This window comes from Helicoverpa armigera, chromosome 20 (assembly GCF_030705265.1).
Source record: "Helicoverpa armigera isolate CAAS_96S chromosome 20, ASM3070526v1, whole genome shotgun sequence".
NCBI classification, from domain to species: domain Eukaryota; kingdom Metazoa; phylum Arthropoda; class Insecta; order Lepidoptera; family Noctuidae; genus Helicoverpa; species Helicoverpa armigera.
In genome coordinates, this window is record NC_087139.1 from 2,069,582 (window position 1) to 2,084,206 (window position 14,625).

Here is a 14,625-nt window from a genome sequence, read left to right on the forward strand (position 1 = left end):
AGTTTCTTCCCGCCAACTTTTCAAATCAATTCCACCGGAAATTCGTCTATAGATGCGTTTGTTTCCGAAAAGTGAACGTTTCACGAGTCAACAGCAACGTCTTTCGAGAAGTTCTAGGCGCTGTTTGCGACATTTTTCCTTCTTTTATCCGTCATCCAATGTTTTATGTGATGAAATAACACGTTGATTAACGCTTATTTTCAATATTAGTGTTCATAGTCGTAATTAAGTAATCGCTAGATTACGATATAAGCTAATATGGGCGACGAAAGCCATCCTAAAACTCTCTACGTCGGTAATTTGGACGCGAGTGTTACAGAAGTATTCATATGTACGTTGTTCGGACAAATAGGCGAAGTAAAAGGTTGTAAGATAATCCGCGAGCCCGGCAACGATCCCTATGCCTTCCTCGAGTTTACAAGTCACACGGCGGCAGCTACAGCTCTGGCCGCCATGAACAAGCGAGTGGTCCTCGACAAGGAAATGAAGGTTAACTGGGCTACGAGTCCTGGCAATCAGCCGAAGACTGATACCAGCAACCATCATCACATATTCGTAGGAGATTTATCACCAGAGATCGAAACGCACATATTGAGAGAGGCGTTTGCGCCATTCGGTGAAATTTCGAACTGTCGGATAGTCCGCGACCCACAAACGCTCAAATCTAAAGGGTACGCTTTCGTTTCTTTCGTTAAGAAGGCTGATGCAGAGGCCGCTATTCAGGCAATGAACGGGCAGTGGTTAGGTTCTCGCTCCATACGCACTAACTGGTCGACGCGCAAGCCGCCGTCGAAGCCAAATGAAGGAGCGCCTAGCAGCAAGCGAGCAAAACAGCCGACATTTGACGAGGTGTACAATCAGAGCTCTCCGACGAACACGACGGTTTACTGCGGGGGCTTCACTAGCAATGTTATCACTGAGGAGTTGATGCAGAACACATTCTCACAGTTTGGCCAGATACAGGACATACGAGTGTTCAGGGATAAAGGTTATGCCTTCATTAGGTTTACTACTAAAGAAGCGGCAGCGCATGCCATTGAAGCAACACATAACACAGAAATTAGCGGGCACATAGTTAAATGTTTCTGGGGAAAAGAGAATGGAGGAGGAGACAACCAGGTTTGTATATTTGTCTTCAGGTAACTAATATTCCTTTGCAGCTCAAATATTCCCATGAATAAGGTGAAATCATGAATCAGAATCTTGATAATTCACTCAGAACGGGCCATTTCAGTCTTTAAACGGGTACTTGTCTATACTAAGCCAATCAAGACAGAGTATAACAAATGAGAATAGTGGTAAGTAATTACATCTGAAATATGTTTGTAATTACCTAGTAGCCACTCAAGCGTTCGCGTGCGACACCTGTCAACGCCTTGTACGTTCACGCGCTCGATCTGTGTTGAACCGCGTCGAGCGCGCCATGCCGTTACCGATTTAAAGTGTATTTTCTAGCAAACTATTGCAGCTATAGCAAAGTAAAATATACCAGTATAAAGCTGAATTATTAGGGAATCAAAATATGTACTAATTAAAGTACAGAAATCAATCACAAATGCATAAAAAAAAGTTGAACTTAACAGAACGGGCTAAATTCAAGTAAAATATTTGTTTTAACAAGTTTTAACTAAACGTTATTTAACTTTTTTCATTGATTTATACTCATTATTAAACTAGATTAAATAAGCTTTTTTTTGATACCAATATTATATATACTTGGAATGAACAGTGTAGCACATTAAACCAAAACAAACAAGGCATTCCCGCAGCAATCTGTTATCGCCTCGGATGACGAAATGACGATAAAACCGTTAAATCCTAACTATTTCCGTTTCTTTTTTCCGCATAATTTTTTTATACGTTAATTATGACCTATTCTCTTAATTACAAGAAGAATTTTATTAAAATATAGAATATTTCACACAAAAACTTAACGAAAAACTGGCACACAAAGGCAGTTTTCGCATGTCGACTTTATTTAAATGTAAAGACAACCTATCAAATTTTGGATTGATAGCACTTATTAATATTTTGAAAGAATGAATCTTGAGGATTATTTTAATATATAACACTAATACAGTAGGATGATAAATAAATGAATACTTAAATTTTAAATGCAGAGTTCCTAAACACTTCACAAAACTTGACACACAGTTTGTAAACAATTATTTTTTATATTTTTGCTGTACCTGGCATACTGTTTTTACCGACCCATAGATGCGTTATTTAATACAGATCCATCTAGTGTAACATTCGTAAAGCTCTTTGAAACTTGTCATAGATAAAAATTCGTTTAAAGTGAACAAGTCAAAGAGGCTGCTATAGTCGCCCGGACGCTTAACGCCAAAAATTTTTGGGCGACTATAGTCGCCCGGACGCTTGAGTGGGTAGTCTAGCTTACTTGAAAAAATACAAAGTGCAATAAGATGCTTCTATACAAGCTTATCAGGCAGTAAACTCGTGATGGTTTTGATAAAAATTTGCAATACACAAATTCCTTATTGGAAAATTAGACTTTACAATACAAGCCAGCCTTTTATTGTTATATAAACCAATTTTATTGGTCTACGGCAGGTCATAACCCTCTGTAAGACATTAAAAAGGCTTAAGTGCAATAGGAGGTATATTTATGCAAAATTATTCATTCCAGAAGCATATTTACTTTTATTGTTATGGTAGATAAACAGTTGAACATGGAACCTGGCACATTTTGTGCTAGTAATAGCCTAGTAAATATTTGCAGTATTTGGGAGTCAATGACCTTGTCATATTGATCAAACATTGGGTCACACTTGCCTAATTTGATGGAAAAACAGTACAACAACAAAGTTGATTCATTATTATTGCATGTACTGATAATCTGGTAGCATTAAATGGTAATACACAATAAAAGAGTTGTTTTCCTAATGTGTTGCTATGGAAAAATGATTGGGTTGTTAACATGATGATTATAAAAAAAAAAAACAGAACCTCATTAGAATTTTAACAGTTGCCTTTCCCATAAAACCTAATCATATTTTTGTCTAGGTATACACATATAAAATCACCTGTTTCTTTGCACAATTTTAACCTGTTGATTACTTGCAGAAATCTTAGCTCGACCATAATTTGTAGGTTATGTTTATTTCACGAAACAATCCAAACACAATTTCTTTTGTTTTTAAAAAGTCTTCATTTAGATAATTTCTTTTATCGCTATAATTGGGTAATGATAGAAGCTATTCTTTATATCAATAACCAAACACATGGAAAAACTTGACAACAAAAACAAAATTGCCAAGTCACCCTAAATACATGAACGTTTTTGTAAAATTGACCTTATGTTCATGCATTTTTGGTTGGTTTCCTACTGCAAACTTTCTTATGGACTCGAAACAATTAATTGACATTTATTCATGAAAACAAAACAACAGCTGTGGTTGAGATGTCACATTTGTTCTGTTACAACAAACATGGTTCTCGCTTTGTGCAGTTTTCAAGACAGAATGTAGAATAATTATCAAACGAAATTGTATAAAAATTGATCAAAAACGCTTTTACATTATCAATTAAGAAACTACAGTTAGAAGAATCACTAATTTATTGATATATTCATAGCCAATTATGACCATTTAGATAGAATAATTTATATTATTTAGTAACATTCCTCATTTGCACCACAATGAAAGTCTTCAAACAGGTCATTTACATAGGCTAATTGTAGTTCTAAAAATAAAATAAAGTACCTAAGTAAATCAATATTCTGAAGTTAGCTACTTATTCCAAAAGTTCCAGTGTGTGCAGATAAGAGTTAACTGCAATAAAATTAGTATATGTATTTATCAAGTAGTTAATCTAAAATTTTAATCTATGCAAGCATATATTAATTCATTTAGTATTGAGGTCAAATCTCTCATGGCAACAAACCTATTATAATAAAACATAAGTAGTTGTCGCTTGGTATTTAAGAAACACTCATCAGTAAGTGGTATAATTAATATATTGTTTATGATTTCCTGTCTAACACTCGCTAAATAACCTTCCTACATTAGTGACAAAATATTAAATTAATTTTTCATAAACAAAACATTTTAGTTGTTTTATGAAGTTTCAGACCTAATCTTCTTAAGCAAGTACCATAATAATGCTGTTAACTATGTAATTTCAAATGCTATTTTATTTGTATACCAATGTACTGAAAAGTATCCAAATAACATGAAAATGTATATAATTTCAGAGTACGAACAACGCGACAGCGGCGCCGCCCGCGATGGGTGCACAAACGCAGTACCCGTACCCCTATCAACAAGGAATGGGCTACTGGTACGCTCAGGTAAATATCAACAATTTATATATTTTATTCAAGTTCTCCCGTCAAATCCCAGCTTTATAAAGTCGTTAGCATCCAATTTTGGACAAGTAAAATTGATTGATTATCTGGCCAATATTTAAAGAAAAGTATCAATAAAAAACCAGATAGAATCAATAGCAAAATAATGCCACAACTTAGTAAAAAATGCAGCAAGTCTTGTTGATACACAAGCTGCCAAATGTACCGTTTGTCATTGGCTGAATGCTTACGTCACGACAAATTGGTCAGCTTTGATTGGTCAATATGTTCGCGCGTCATCATGCCATGTTTTGTCTCTATGGCGGCAAGCTCTAAAAAGGAGTTCTATGAAATTAGGTATTTACACAAATGTTAGCAGTTGCATTACAATGTGACTACTTTATCAAACAGTGGGTCAAGGTTACAAAGCTGGGAAATTTTCCGAAGCACAAACTGCGCTAGCGCAAGTTTCAAACGTATAAAATTCTCTCATGAATTTATACATTTTTAAAAGATTTTTAAATTCAATTTTGACATATTATCTTGAGTCACTTGTGAGAACGACTACGCGTGTATTCGGCATTTGACAAAGCTTCGTAGCCTTGACCAATATTCATAAGTATATAGGTACTTGACTTTATCATTATAATACAAACACTGTTTTTTTCCTTCGCATACAGAATCAGGTAGTACAATTTAATTTGTCATTATTTTACTAATGGGTGATTAATAGATTAAAATATATTTTCTTTCTAGTTTTTTGTAAGATATTGACGACGGATTTTTTAAGTGTCCAAATATAAATGAGTCATAGCTTCGTAGATATAAATTAAACTCGTATATTATTATTTTTTTCTTCGAAAATCTGTCGTCGCTGTAGTGTAGATTTAATTTAATTTTTGGCTTCAGCCACCTTCTAGTATATTTTAATAAAAATAAAAGTATACTTATTGGAAATATTGCGACTTGTCAACCTATTATTAGGTAAGGCTGCGATAAAGCCAATTTTCTGTAGAAAATCTTTATTGTAGTGTAGGTATGTAGAATATTTTGTAGTTTAAATATTTGCATGTGACGTAGCACTAACTTAGTAGTTTCAGATAAGACAAAGTAAAAATGTATCAAAATATGATACATTTTTACACAAACAACATTCTGTTATTTATAGGTCAATACCTATAAATAACAGAATGTGAATACGTGAAAATCGATGTAACTAAAATTAGTGTGAAATGATTTTGGACGGTGCAACTTTTATAATAATTTTGTTTGACTCTGCTTTATAAATTCCCTAGCTCAAACTCTTGTCAATAAAATTAGGCAAAGTTCTTATCTGAAATTGAATAAATTAATTACTTTCGTGGCACAAAATTAGCCCTAATGCATAATTTGTTGATATCCGACATAAATTTTAATCATGGAAAAAAATCTCAACAGGAAAACCAACATGCACATTGTTTGTAAACGGAAATAATGAACCCCTTGTCCTGTTGACCATATTTCTAAATATTTATCGCATCTAAGTGCACACTCAGCTTTATGAATGGTATTTATATTGTTCATTCTGGCTGAAAGATTAAATTCTAACCGCCCCAATACTGTATCTATCTATCGTGTTGGTTACAATTTGACATAATCTGTATGGTGCTAATGTCAAAACTCGTATCTCTGGTAAGCGATTCAACCGATGGATAAAATATTGGAATCCGCCGTAACTCGGCTAGTTAGCAACCCACGTAAATTCCAGTGAGCGTGATAAAACTGCAAGCTTTGTTTATTACTTTTAGGAATTGTTAGTGTTACCATACACGATATAAATCAGTATCGCATGTAGCAACGAGTATCTGGAATCTGATAACGACTTTGTTATCAATTTTCCAAACAAATGTGAGATGATGTATCTTTTTAACACGAGTTTTGTTACTGCAATAAGTTAACCATTGGTATAACCAATTTAGCCAAGCCAGCAAATTTTTGGAAGTTTTTTTAATTAGTATCATAAAAAATCTGCAAAATAAACTATGTGCATAAAAGCAAAATTTTACACGATCACATAAATCTGAGTAAATATATGGCAAAAGTTGAAATCAGCTTCTGACGTGTTACCATGCAAAAGCTGTTAATTCTTCTAATTAATGCCAATAAATGCATTCAAAGCCCCGAATTTTAGCTTCCTACGTCATTCAACGGCAGCAGCATTTTGAACTTTATTATATTGCAGTCAATTTGGTAAAACCTGTTTCATACTCCAAATTAAAATGGCATACTCACATAAATTGCGGTTTTGAGACGAAAATAATTTATATCCAACATTTTTGTATACCAATATGTATACCTATTTGCCTAATCTAGGAATAAAAATATTATTTTTGTGATTAATTAAAAGATACATACATATTTGATTTGATTTTAAAAAGCTTTAAAAGGGAGTTTGTTTACATCATTGTACTAGAGTTAAAAATCAATAATAAACTCGAAACATATCGATGGCTTCTAAACTGAATTTCATTGGTACATATAGACGCGTGAAATATGCAAATCAGTCTATTGAAAGTTTCACGTTCATGAAGCGAACTGTTGAATTTTAAACGCGTTGTTTTTGTGAGAGCTATGCGTGGCTTGGTGTGCATGACATTCAATTGTGTAGCATGATATCCTAGTAATATTATGTACGTATATGAATGGATGTTTGCCTCACGCAAAAATTACAACGTATTTAGGTGAAACTTGCGAGCTTGTCCTAGTTTTGTGTTATCGATACTTTTCCCCCCGAAAATATGTGCACGTTCCTTCAAAATTAGGCCAAATGCTAGTGTTACGAAATTCGGTTTTCTTTGCCGAATTTATTTAGTAGTTTGTAGTTCGTGTAAAAAATGTGCAGTAGTAATTATCAACAGCAATCCTATAAGTCGGAAATGTATGATTCTCGTTATCAATCACCAACTGACTGGCAGTATGTTCGATTAGACACACGCACGTGCATTGCGCATGTCCGATTGTTATTTAATCGTCCAATTTTTGTTGGTAGCAAATTTTTTAATAGGGTAAGTTGAGACGGGAGGAAAATTGGTCACCAATAAGGATTATATGGCCTTGGAAATTAGTATAGATGGCATGAATATAATGCTTCGAATATTGAGTAACAATTGTAATAACGACTATAGAAAGTTTCCTCGTTTATTTCCGCGTTTATTCAACATTCTTCCTCCTAAATTCAAGTTATGCTTCTCTATAATAATCTTCACTAATTTAAAGGAAGTACCGTAGTGTTCGATTTTATATTGTAAACCACGGCACCATGCACAATATTTTTCTTTTTAAGTATATTATAAAAACGCTGTTTAATAGTAATAAATAACCGTCAATGTTTTAATAAATTGTAACCTCACTAAACTTCAATTACTACAACTACGTAAGTTAGCGTGTTGCCGATATAATCGTTATGCAGTTTGTTAATGATTTGCCGTGACGTTTCAGGGCTACCCGGCGTTACAGGGCTACATGGCGCCCGGCTACTATCAGCAGTATGCCACTGCGTATAGCAACCCGCAAGCCGCTGCGGCAGGTATGTAACACCATCATATTATACTTGTAACGTACTTCAAAATCTCTTTTGTATTTGGGTAAAACTTTCCATGGCGTATAGCCAAAATTTGGACTCCTAAATTGTAGAGCCACTCTAGGCGAGCAAAAACGGGAAAGTGCGTAAAGTTTTAAATGTTTTAGACTTTACCCCACAGCAACTCCCAACTTCCCATTGATGATTTCTTTCAGTGGTTTTAGAGTTTTAATGGAACTGTAATTTTGGACTTAAGATGTGGTGTTTCTTATTGTTGCTTTAATAAGTGTGTGTTGTTCCAGCGGGCTACCGCATGAGCATGCCGGGGTCGGGCGGCGCGGGCGCGGGCGGCTGGGGCGGCGGGCCGGCGCCGCTGATGTACGCGTCGCCGATGCCGTCGGCGCAGTACCCGTCGCAGTAGCCGCCGCAGCCGCCGCCGCGCCCAGCGCGCACCCTGTCTCATACGATACGAACTCTGCGTCAATTTTGTAAAACTGTCCCCGGACAGATAACTTTTGGTTTAGATTTTATTTTTGTACAAGTCCGTGCGGTTTTCCGCGGAGACGCTCCGACAGGTCGCAATCCGTGCTCGCGACTACATTTGTATAAAATTGTTCTTGTTACTGTATTATATGACGGCGATGTTGTTCACGTCGCGATTGTATATTTCAAAGCATTGCACACTGTCTACAGGGACCTAACATCGTCAGTGAGTGCGGGTGGTGTGCCGAAATATATAATAAGCAATCGAGTTATCGTACATATCTCGAGATGTTGACATTGGCAGAGCAGTCAAACAGTGTACAAAATGTTGGAAAATAGCAATACCGTTCAGCTGACGCATCAGGTGGTTAGTGAGGGCAGTCCGCGGCCGGGTCCGGCGCCGAGCTCGGCCTCCGGCGCCGGCCGCCGACTCCCCTCGCTGCTGTGACCGACCTTACCCACTAAATTAACCGAGTGTTGTCCGGCGCCATCTAGTTTCTATAGGCACAACTAAATGACGCTATGTTCGCAGCACCGTATAGTTTCGGATTCACGGCGCAACGGTGTTAGTCGACCTACATAGATAGGACATAACGAAATAAATTATAAATTTTTAATGAAAAGTTATAAATATATAAGGGGGAGTAGTGTCGCGAGTGGCCTCGTGTACATACGTTGATATTTATTGGCGCCCTGCGCTGGCAGACTGAACTGTTCCCCGGGACTCTCACACGACGCGCCAGACAGTTTTGACCTATTTATATTAAGTTGGGCACATGTTGTTTTGTTTGACCTGAATTGTTATGATTTATTGTATGGAAACACTGGTGAGTCAATAAAGCTGTGGGTCTGGGACAACGGGTGTTTGATTTGCCGTTTAGATATAATATGCGACATCTGTATTATGTTTCTGGGTCCAAATTTTTTTATATGAGTCGACTGCTAGGTCCATCTGTGATCGAATACAGCAACGTTTGGATAACGTGAATGATTAAAATTTATTGTAAATTCATAATGAAAAGGTAAAATTTTGTAAAAGGATAAATAAATAGTTTAAGTTTACAATTACTTTTGATTATTGTTGTATTATTAGTGGCGTCGATCTCTGTTATTATGTACCCTTTATGTGAAATACCAGAACTTATTTTTCCACTTGATCACTCGAAACGGGGCATCCAGCCCAAACTAAAGTAATATGAGACACAAAGTGATTTGTTATTACTGTTATCACGGGAGTGGTAAGCCTTACACCATTCAAGCACACATTACTTATATTCGTGTTACTTTAAGCAGCCATTGCCTTCGTGTGCTTCTCTAGTGTATGGCCTATCATGGCATATTAGAGAACTATTGCATCGAAGTGTGCAGAAATATACAAATTTCATTACAAACCGAGTTAATTTATATTCACCTGTTTTGGCCAGTTAGAAATACCAGAATGAAATCATGATTATTTAAATCAAGTTTATAAACAATGGCGATCCCACATCTTGAATACTTTTTAAAGGTTCTATTTTTCACCACTAAAGCAACTTGGTGGATGATCTATTCTCACTTGTTGCTATTTATTATAAAACTAGCTTTTGCCCGCAACTTCGTTCGCGTGGAATAGTGACTACCAGCATATTTTTGATTTGACCAATAGATGGAGCTATATGTCCGGAATAATTTTTTTTTTATTTTTTTTTTGTAATAAAAACTATCCTATGTCCTTTCTCAAGTTTCAAACTATGTCTGTACAGTAGACGGCACATCAGTGGTAACTGTCATGCACCTTAACTCAATAGTGATAAGTACGATTTTCCTATAAAACTGTTACCACTGACCTGAAGTTGACTGTACCAAATTTCACACAAATCGGTTCAGTAGTTTAGGCGTGAAGAAAAGACAGACAGACAGAGTTACTTTCGCATTTATAATATTAGTTTGGATTCATTGTGATGAACCAAAGAGCTAACACCAGAAATTTTATAAGATACATAAATGTATTACTTAAAAAAAAACAGAAAAGAACACGCTTTTAAAAATACACAAAAATAATTACAAGACTTCTAACAAATCCAAAATGTATTGTCATCGGAACTACATACAGCTGCTAATTTACATGACGCTATGATTCTTGGAAACAAAACAGAACATTCCATTACATAGTTACTTCGGTAGACCTAATAAAAGAGTATTAAAAGAACGGCATCTGTTCAAAAGCGAGAATGAACATGATGACTCTCTATTGCTTCACTAAAACAGTCTGCTGGGACTGCAATCCGTCACGACCGAAGAGAGACCAGGCGCAGGACCGACATTAGCGTGCTCTCCTATGCACTGGTGTATCAATCACCAACTTCCAAGCTCCGGGTTGCCTTGTGAATGTTTCTGAAACACAAAGCGATTTTGGCTTAACCTGGGAATCGAACCCGTGTGCACAGCAATCGAGGCAATCCTACGCACATAAGATCGGCATGGCAGACAATATTGTTTTTGTCATAGGACATTCAACCGCATCTCGTATGTTGTTGTTGTACGACATACACACTACAAACGATTTTATTCTGAAAGGATAGAAAAGGATGCCTTGAAGGGAGAGCACGCTTCGAAATCAGAAATGCTACAGTTAGGTACAGTATTTAAACGATATAGGGTGCGCTGATTTGTGGCAGTATCTATCTACTTACGTTTCAAGCCTTGGTCCTGAATGTGAGAAAGTGCTTGTACTCCCAATGTGCACAAGGCAAAAACAAGATTTTTAAAAGAATTATTAGATACCTTTGTTATGCAGTGTTATGAAGAAATAGAAGCTGGTGGTAGCCTTCTATTCTGCTTTCTTAGAACCCGTCATCCTGAAGGAAACGATTATCGCGAAGTCAATCAAGAGGCTTGATTGATTTAACTAAATGGTGATTCTGCTCATGCACGATAGGTAGGTATATCATAATTACCGACGTAATGAAATAAGTAGGTAAGGAAGTATCACAAAATCTGTAAACTTTCATTTCCCATTAGTTCTACTTAACATGAACTGTTCCTAGAATCGAATTTATCGGTAATAAGCCGAATATGTAAAGGTAGAATATATATGCAGACGAAACCAATAGGCCAAAATTCATTGCCTTTACCTCGCCCGTGGCATCGGATACTAAATCGCAGAAAAATTCTTTAAAATTGTAGGTAGGCGCACATCGAGTAAAAACTAAATTTATAGGTATATACTTGCCTACCTCCCACCACCGTAGGGTAGGCTTTTCTGCAAATCCATTTTCGGAAGCAGGTGTGCAGGGATATGTTTTAGGTGCAGGTATGTCATCAGTAACATATCTACGTACATGTGGGCGACACTAGAATTGTACCTAAGTTCAAAATTGGATGATGGAAATAATGGCGGCCACGGCGGCTGTTCTCATTTTAAGGAGATCAGCCAGCTGGCTCAGGACATATTATAGTGCACGAGCATTTGCGCAGACAGGTGCACTCCCTATTCCTTCACTCTCATAGCCCGATGGGACGGCAATCGACACGACCGTAAAGCGATCAGGCGCAGGACCGACATTTACGTGCTCTCCGATGCACGGGTGAATCAATCACCAATTTCCAGACTACGGGCTGCTTTGTGAAAGTTTAAGAAAACCCACTAAGCGATTTCGGCCCGACCCGGGAATCACTAGACCAACGAGGTTGTCAGAATGATGGAAATAACAGTCGCGTTGCAATATTAAATTTTGTAAAAATTGTTGGTACAATTATTAAATTTTTACCACCTGGCTATCGAGTCCTCCGCAGTCCCGCGTCCTGAAGACCTGCGAAATTAGGTGTTTTTATGAAAAAAAAGGAATTTTCCAAAATAAATCACCTCACGGAAGGAAACTGATGGACTTACCAACATTAAAAGAAAGACAGTCGAGAACATAGAACCCCCTCTTCCTTTCATGTTTTACATTACAAAAGGATCTAGCCGACTAACTGTGTGGAACTTAAGGAGGTAATTTTCAAAAGTGGTCAAATCCAAATCCATAGATTTTTAAATAAGAACGCAACATTTTTCTTTACAGAAATGTTCATCGCTTTATAACGTTCATAACTAGCTAAATCCAGCCTAAAGCCCTTATAAATACAAAATAAAACTAACCTTATTTTCAAAATAAGCCAATTCCAGACCAACTTACTTTCAAACATGGTCAAATCCATATGAGCCATAAAGTAAATAACCACTAGAGAGCGCACTCGCCAATTTCTTCTAAGAACACGACTCACCGCTGCGGGCGGGGGGACGCGGCATAATCCGCGGCTACTATTGGTCAGTTCACGGTCGCTACTAAAGGATCGTACTGATCGTAGCCTTATAGTACGCGCAAAATCACTAACTTTTGGCGAGCGTCGGGGCACTGTATGCGCAGTCAAGTGGTTTTATAGTCTTTGATATGAGCCAATCACGTCGCTCCATACCCCGACCGCCATCTTGCGACCTCCATACATTAGGGAGACGTGTCGGGCGCCTAACGTTTCTATTTTGTGTTGTGTTCATTAGTGAATTTCTATTAGAAAAACTAAGTAAATGCGTAAATAAAATGGAGAAGTGTTCAGGAAGTGCCTTGCCATAAGGCTATGAAGAGAAAATCTGTCGCAGGACCAAATTGTTTTATTTATTATTTAAGCAATTTCCCTTTAAGAACCAGTGACAACTCTATTGGAACGGTTTAGTTTGATTGTTCAAAAGTAGTCAAATCCTAACAGCTTCCTTACAAAATTAGTCAAATCCTTACAGCTTTTTTACAAAATTAGTCAAATCCACACCTTAGTAACAAAAGAAGTCAAATCCGTTTTTTAATCACAGTTTTCTCTGTAAATAGAAGCACTAACTTCATTTTTGGTGGTGTTTAATAATCTTAAACTCCATAGTAATGTAAACTTACCATCCTAAGCATCACAACAGCATCATAACGGCATACAAAAGTTAATTTTTCTCAATTTGGTATAAAATGGATTTGACTGCTATTGAAAATTACCTCCTGTTGTACCAGGTCCCGGGTTCGATTCCTGGATCGAGGCGAAATGGCTTGTTGAGGAAAGTCACTCAACTGATGTATTTCCGTTTTGGCTTAACTGAAAACTTAAATTTGATTGCCAATCTATCTATGCTTACCTATGCTTATCTATATCTATGGTCACACACCCTGATGTAGGTACCAGAGAGAGTAAGCAAAGCTAGCGCCCCCGTCTAATCCGTAAATCTGAATGCACTTTAGTATAGTTATCGGCACGGATAATGAGCTCTCGGCGGAAGAGTGGGGATCGCGTTACGCACCGTAGGTACACTTATGGCAATAGACCAATAAATGACTTCTGCGCAGGTGAAGGTCAGGGCTCAATATCCTTGCCGATGATGATTATAGTCGTTGTTACATTCCACCTCACACACAGAACGACAGGCAGATTCACTTAACACTAGGGAACTACCCCCATATCTTTTACTAGGTTAATATTCTACGGTAGAATAAATAGACGGTAGAAGGTAGAATTTCTACCTACCTATCCATCAAGACGTCGCAATCCTAAATTTCATCCACAACGGATCAGCCGTACTTAACTAGGAGGTATTAGATCCATAATCATATAATTAAGTACCTACTAGTGCTTCCACTTATGAACTGTTTCCCTAAAATGCGCTAAAGAACTTTTATGACCTAAAACATTATTAAGATCACAAAACATAATTTCTAGATCGTGCAATATATCAAGCAATCTCAACTTAGTCTGGTACCCGATGGTTAAATCAGAAATGAAGAATGGTTAAATGAAGAATGGTTAAATCAGATGGTTAAATAAGTTTGTATATGCACTAAAACAGATCAAAAACGTAACGAACATTAAAACGTCAATTACTGCGTATCATGCATATGTGGAATCGGTGCTACGTTATGGCTTAATTATATGGGGTAATAGCACTGATCAAAATAGAGCGTTTGTCGCTCAAAAAAAATGCATTAGAGCAATATATGGGCTTCAACCTGACGACTCTTGTAGGCCGATATTTAAAAAACTTGATTTGTTACCGTTGCCGTCCCTTTATATTTTAGAAATTTGTTTGTTTGTCCGAAGACATATAGAGCTGTTCACTAGAGCCAGCGATATTCATTCTCGAAGCCGTCGCGACCCTTACAGGCTCACATTAGATGTTTTGCCAAGACTTGCAAAATACAATAAAAATTGCATGTTTATGTGTGTCCGCGTGTATAATAAAATTCCAAATGAATTCAAGATGTTAAATATAAGATTATTCAAA

The 14,625-nt window shown here is 36.9% G+C and overlaps 1 protein-coding gene across 1 annotated transcript; it reads left to right on the forward strand.

Moving 5' to 3' along the window:
• The first annotated feature begins 62 nt into the window (after positions 1 to 62).
• On the forward strand, positions 63 to 9,426 carry LOC110381017 (nucleolysin TIAR). Its single transcript, XM_021341189.3, has 4 exons — positions 63 to 1,119; positions 4,217 to 4,312; positions 7,787 to 7,874; positions 8,171 to 9,426. Exons 1-4 carry the CDS (start codon positions 259 to 261, stop codon positions 8,287 to 8,289), a joined length of 1,164 nt encoding a protein of 387 aa, XP_021196864.1. The 5' UTR covers positions 63 to 258; the 3' UTR covers positions 8,290 to 9,426.
• Positions 9,427 to 14,625: the final 5,199 nt, after the last annotated feature.

What these genes read in the sequence shown, in the direction of transcription:
- LOC110381017 (XM_021341189.3), top strand. Translation starts at nt 259, where the DNA reads ATGGGCGACGAAAGCCATCCTAAAACTCTCTACGTCGGTAATTTGGAC. An exon ending in ATGGAGGAGGAGACAACCAG is followed by an intron (nt 1,120 to 4,216) that starts GTTTGTATATTT and finishes ATATAATTTCAG; the next exon opens with AGTACGAACAACGCGACAGC. An exon ending in TGGGCTACTGGTACGCTCAG is followed by an intron (nt 4,313 to 7,786) that starts GTAAATATCAAC and finishes GTGACGTTTCAG; the next exon opens with GGCTACCCGGCGTTACAGGG.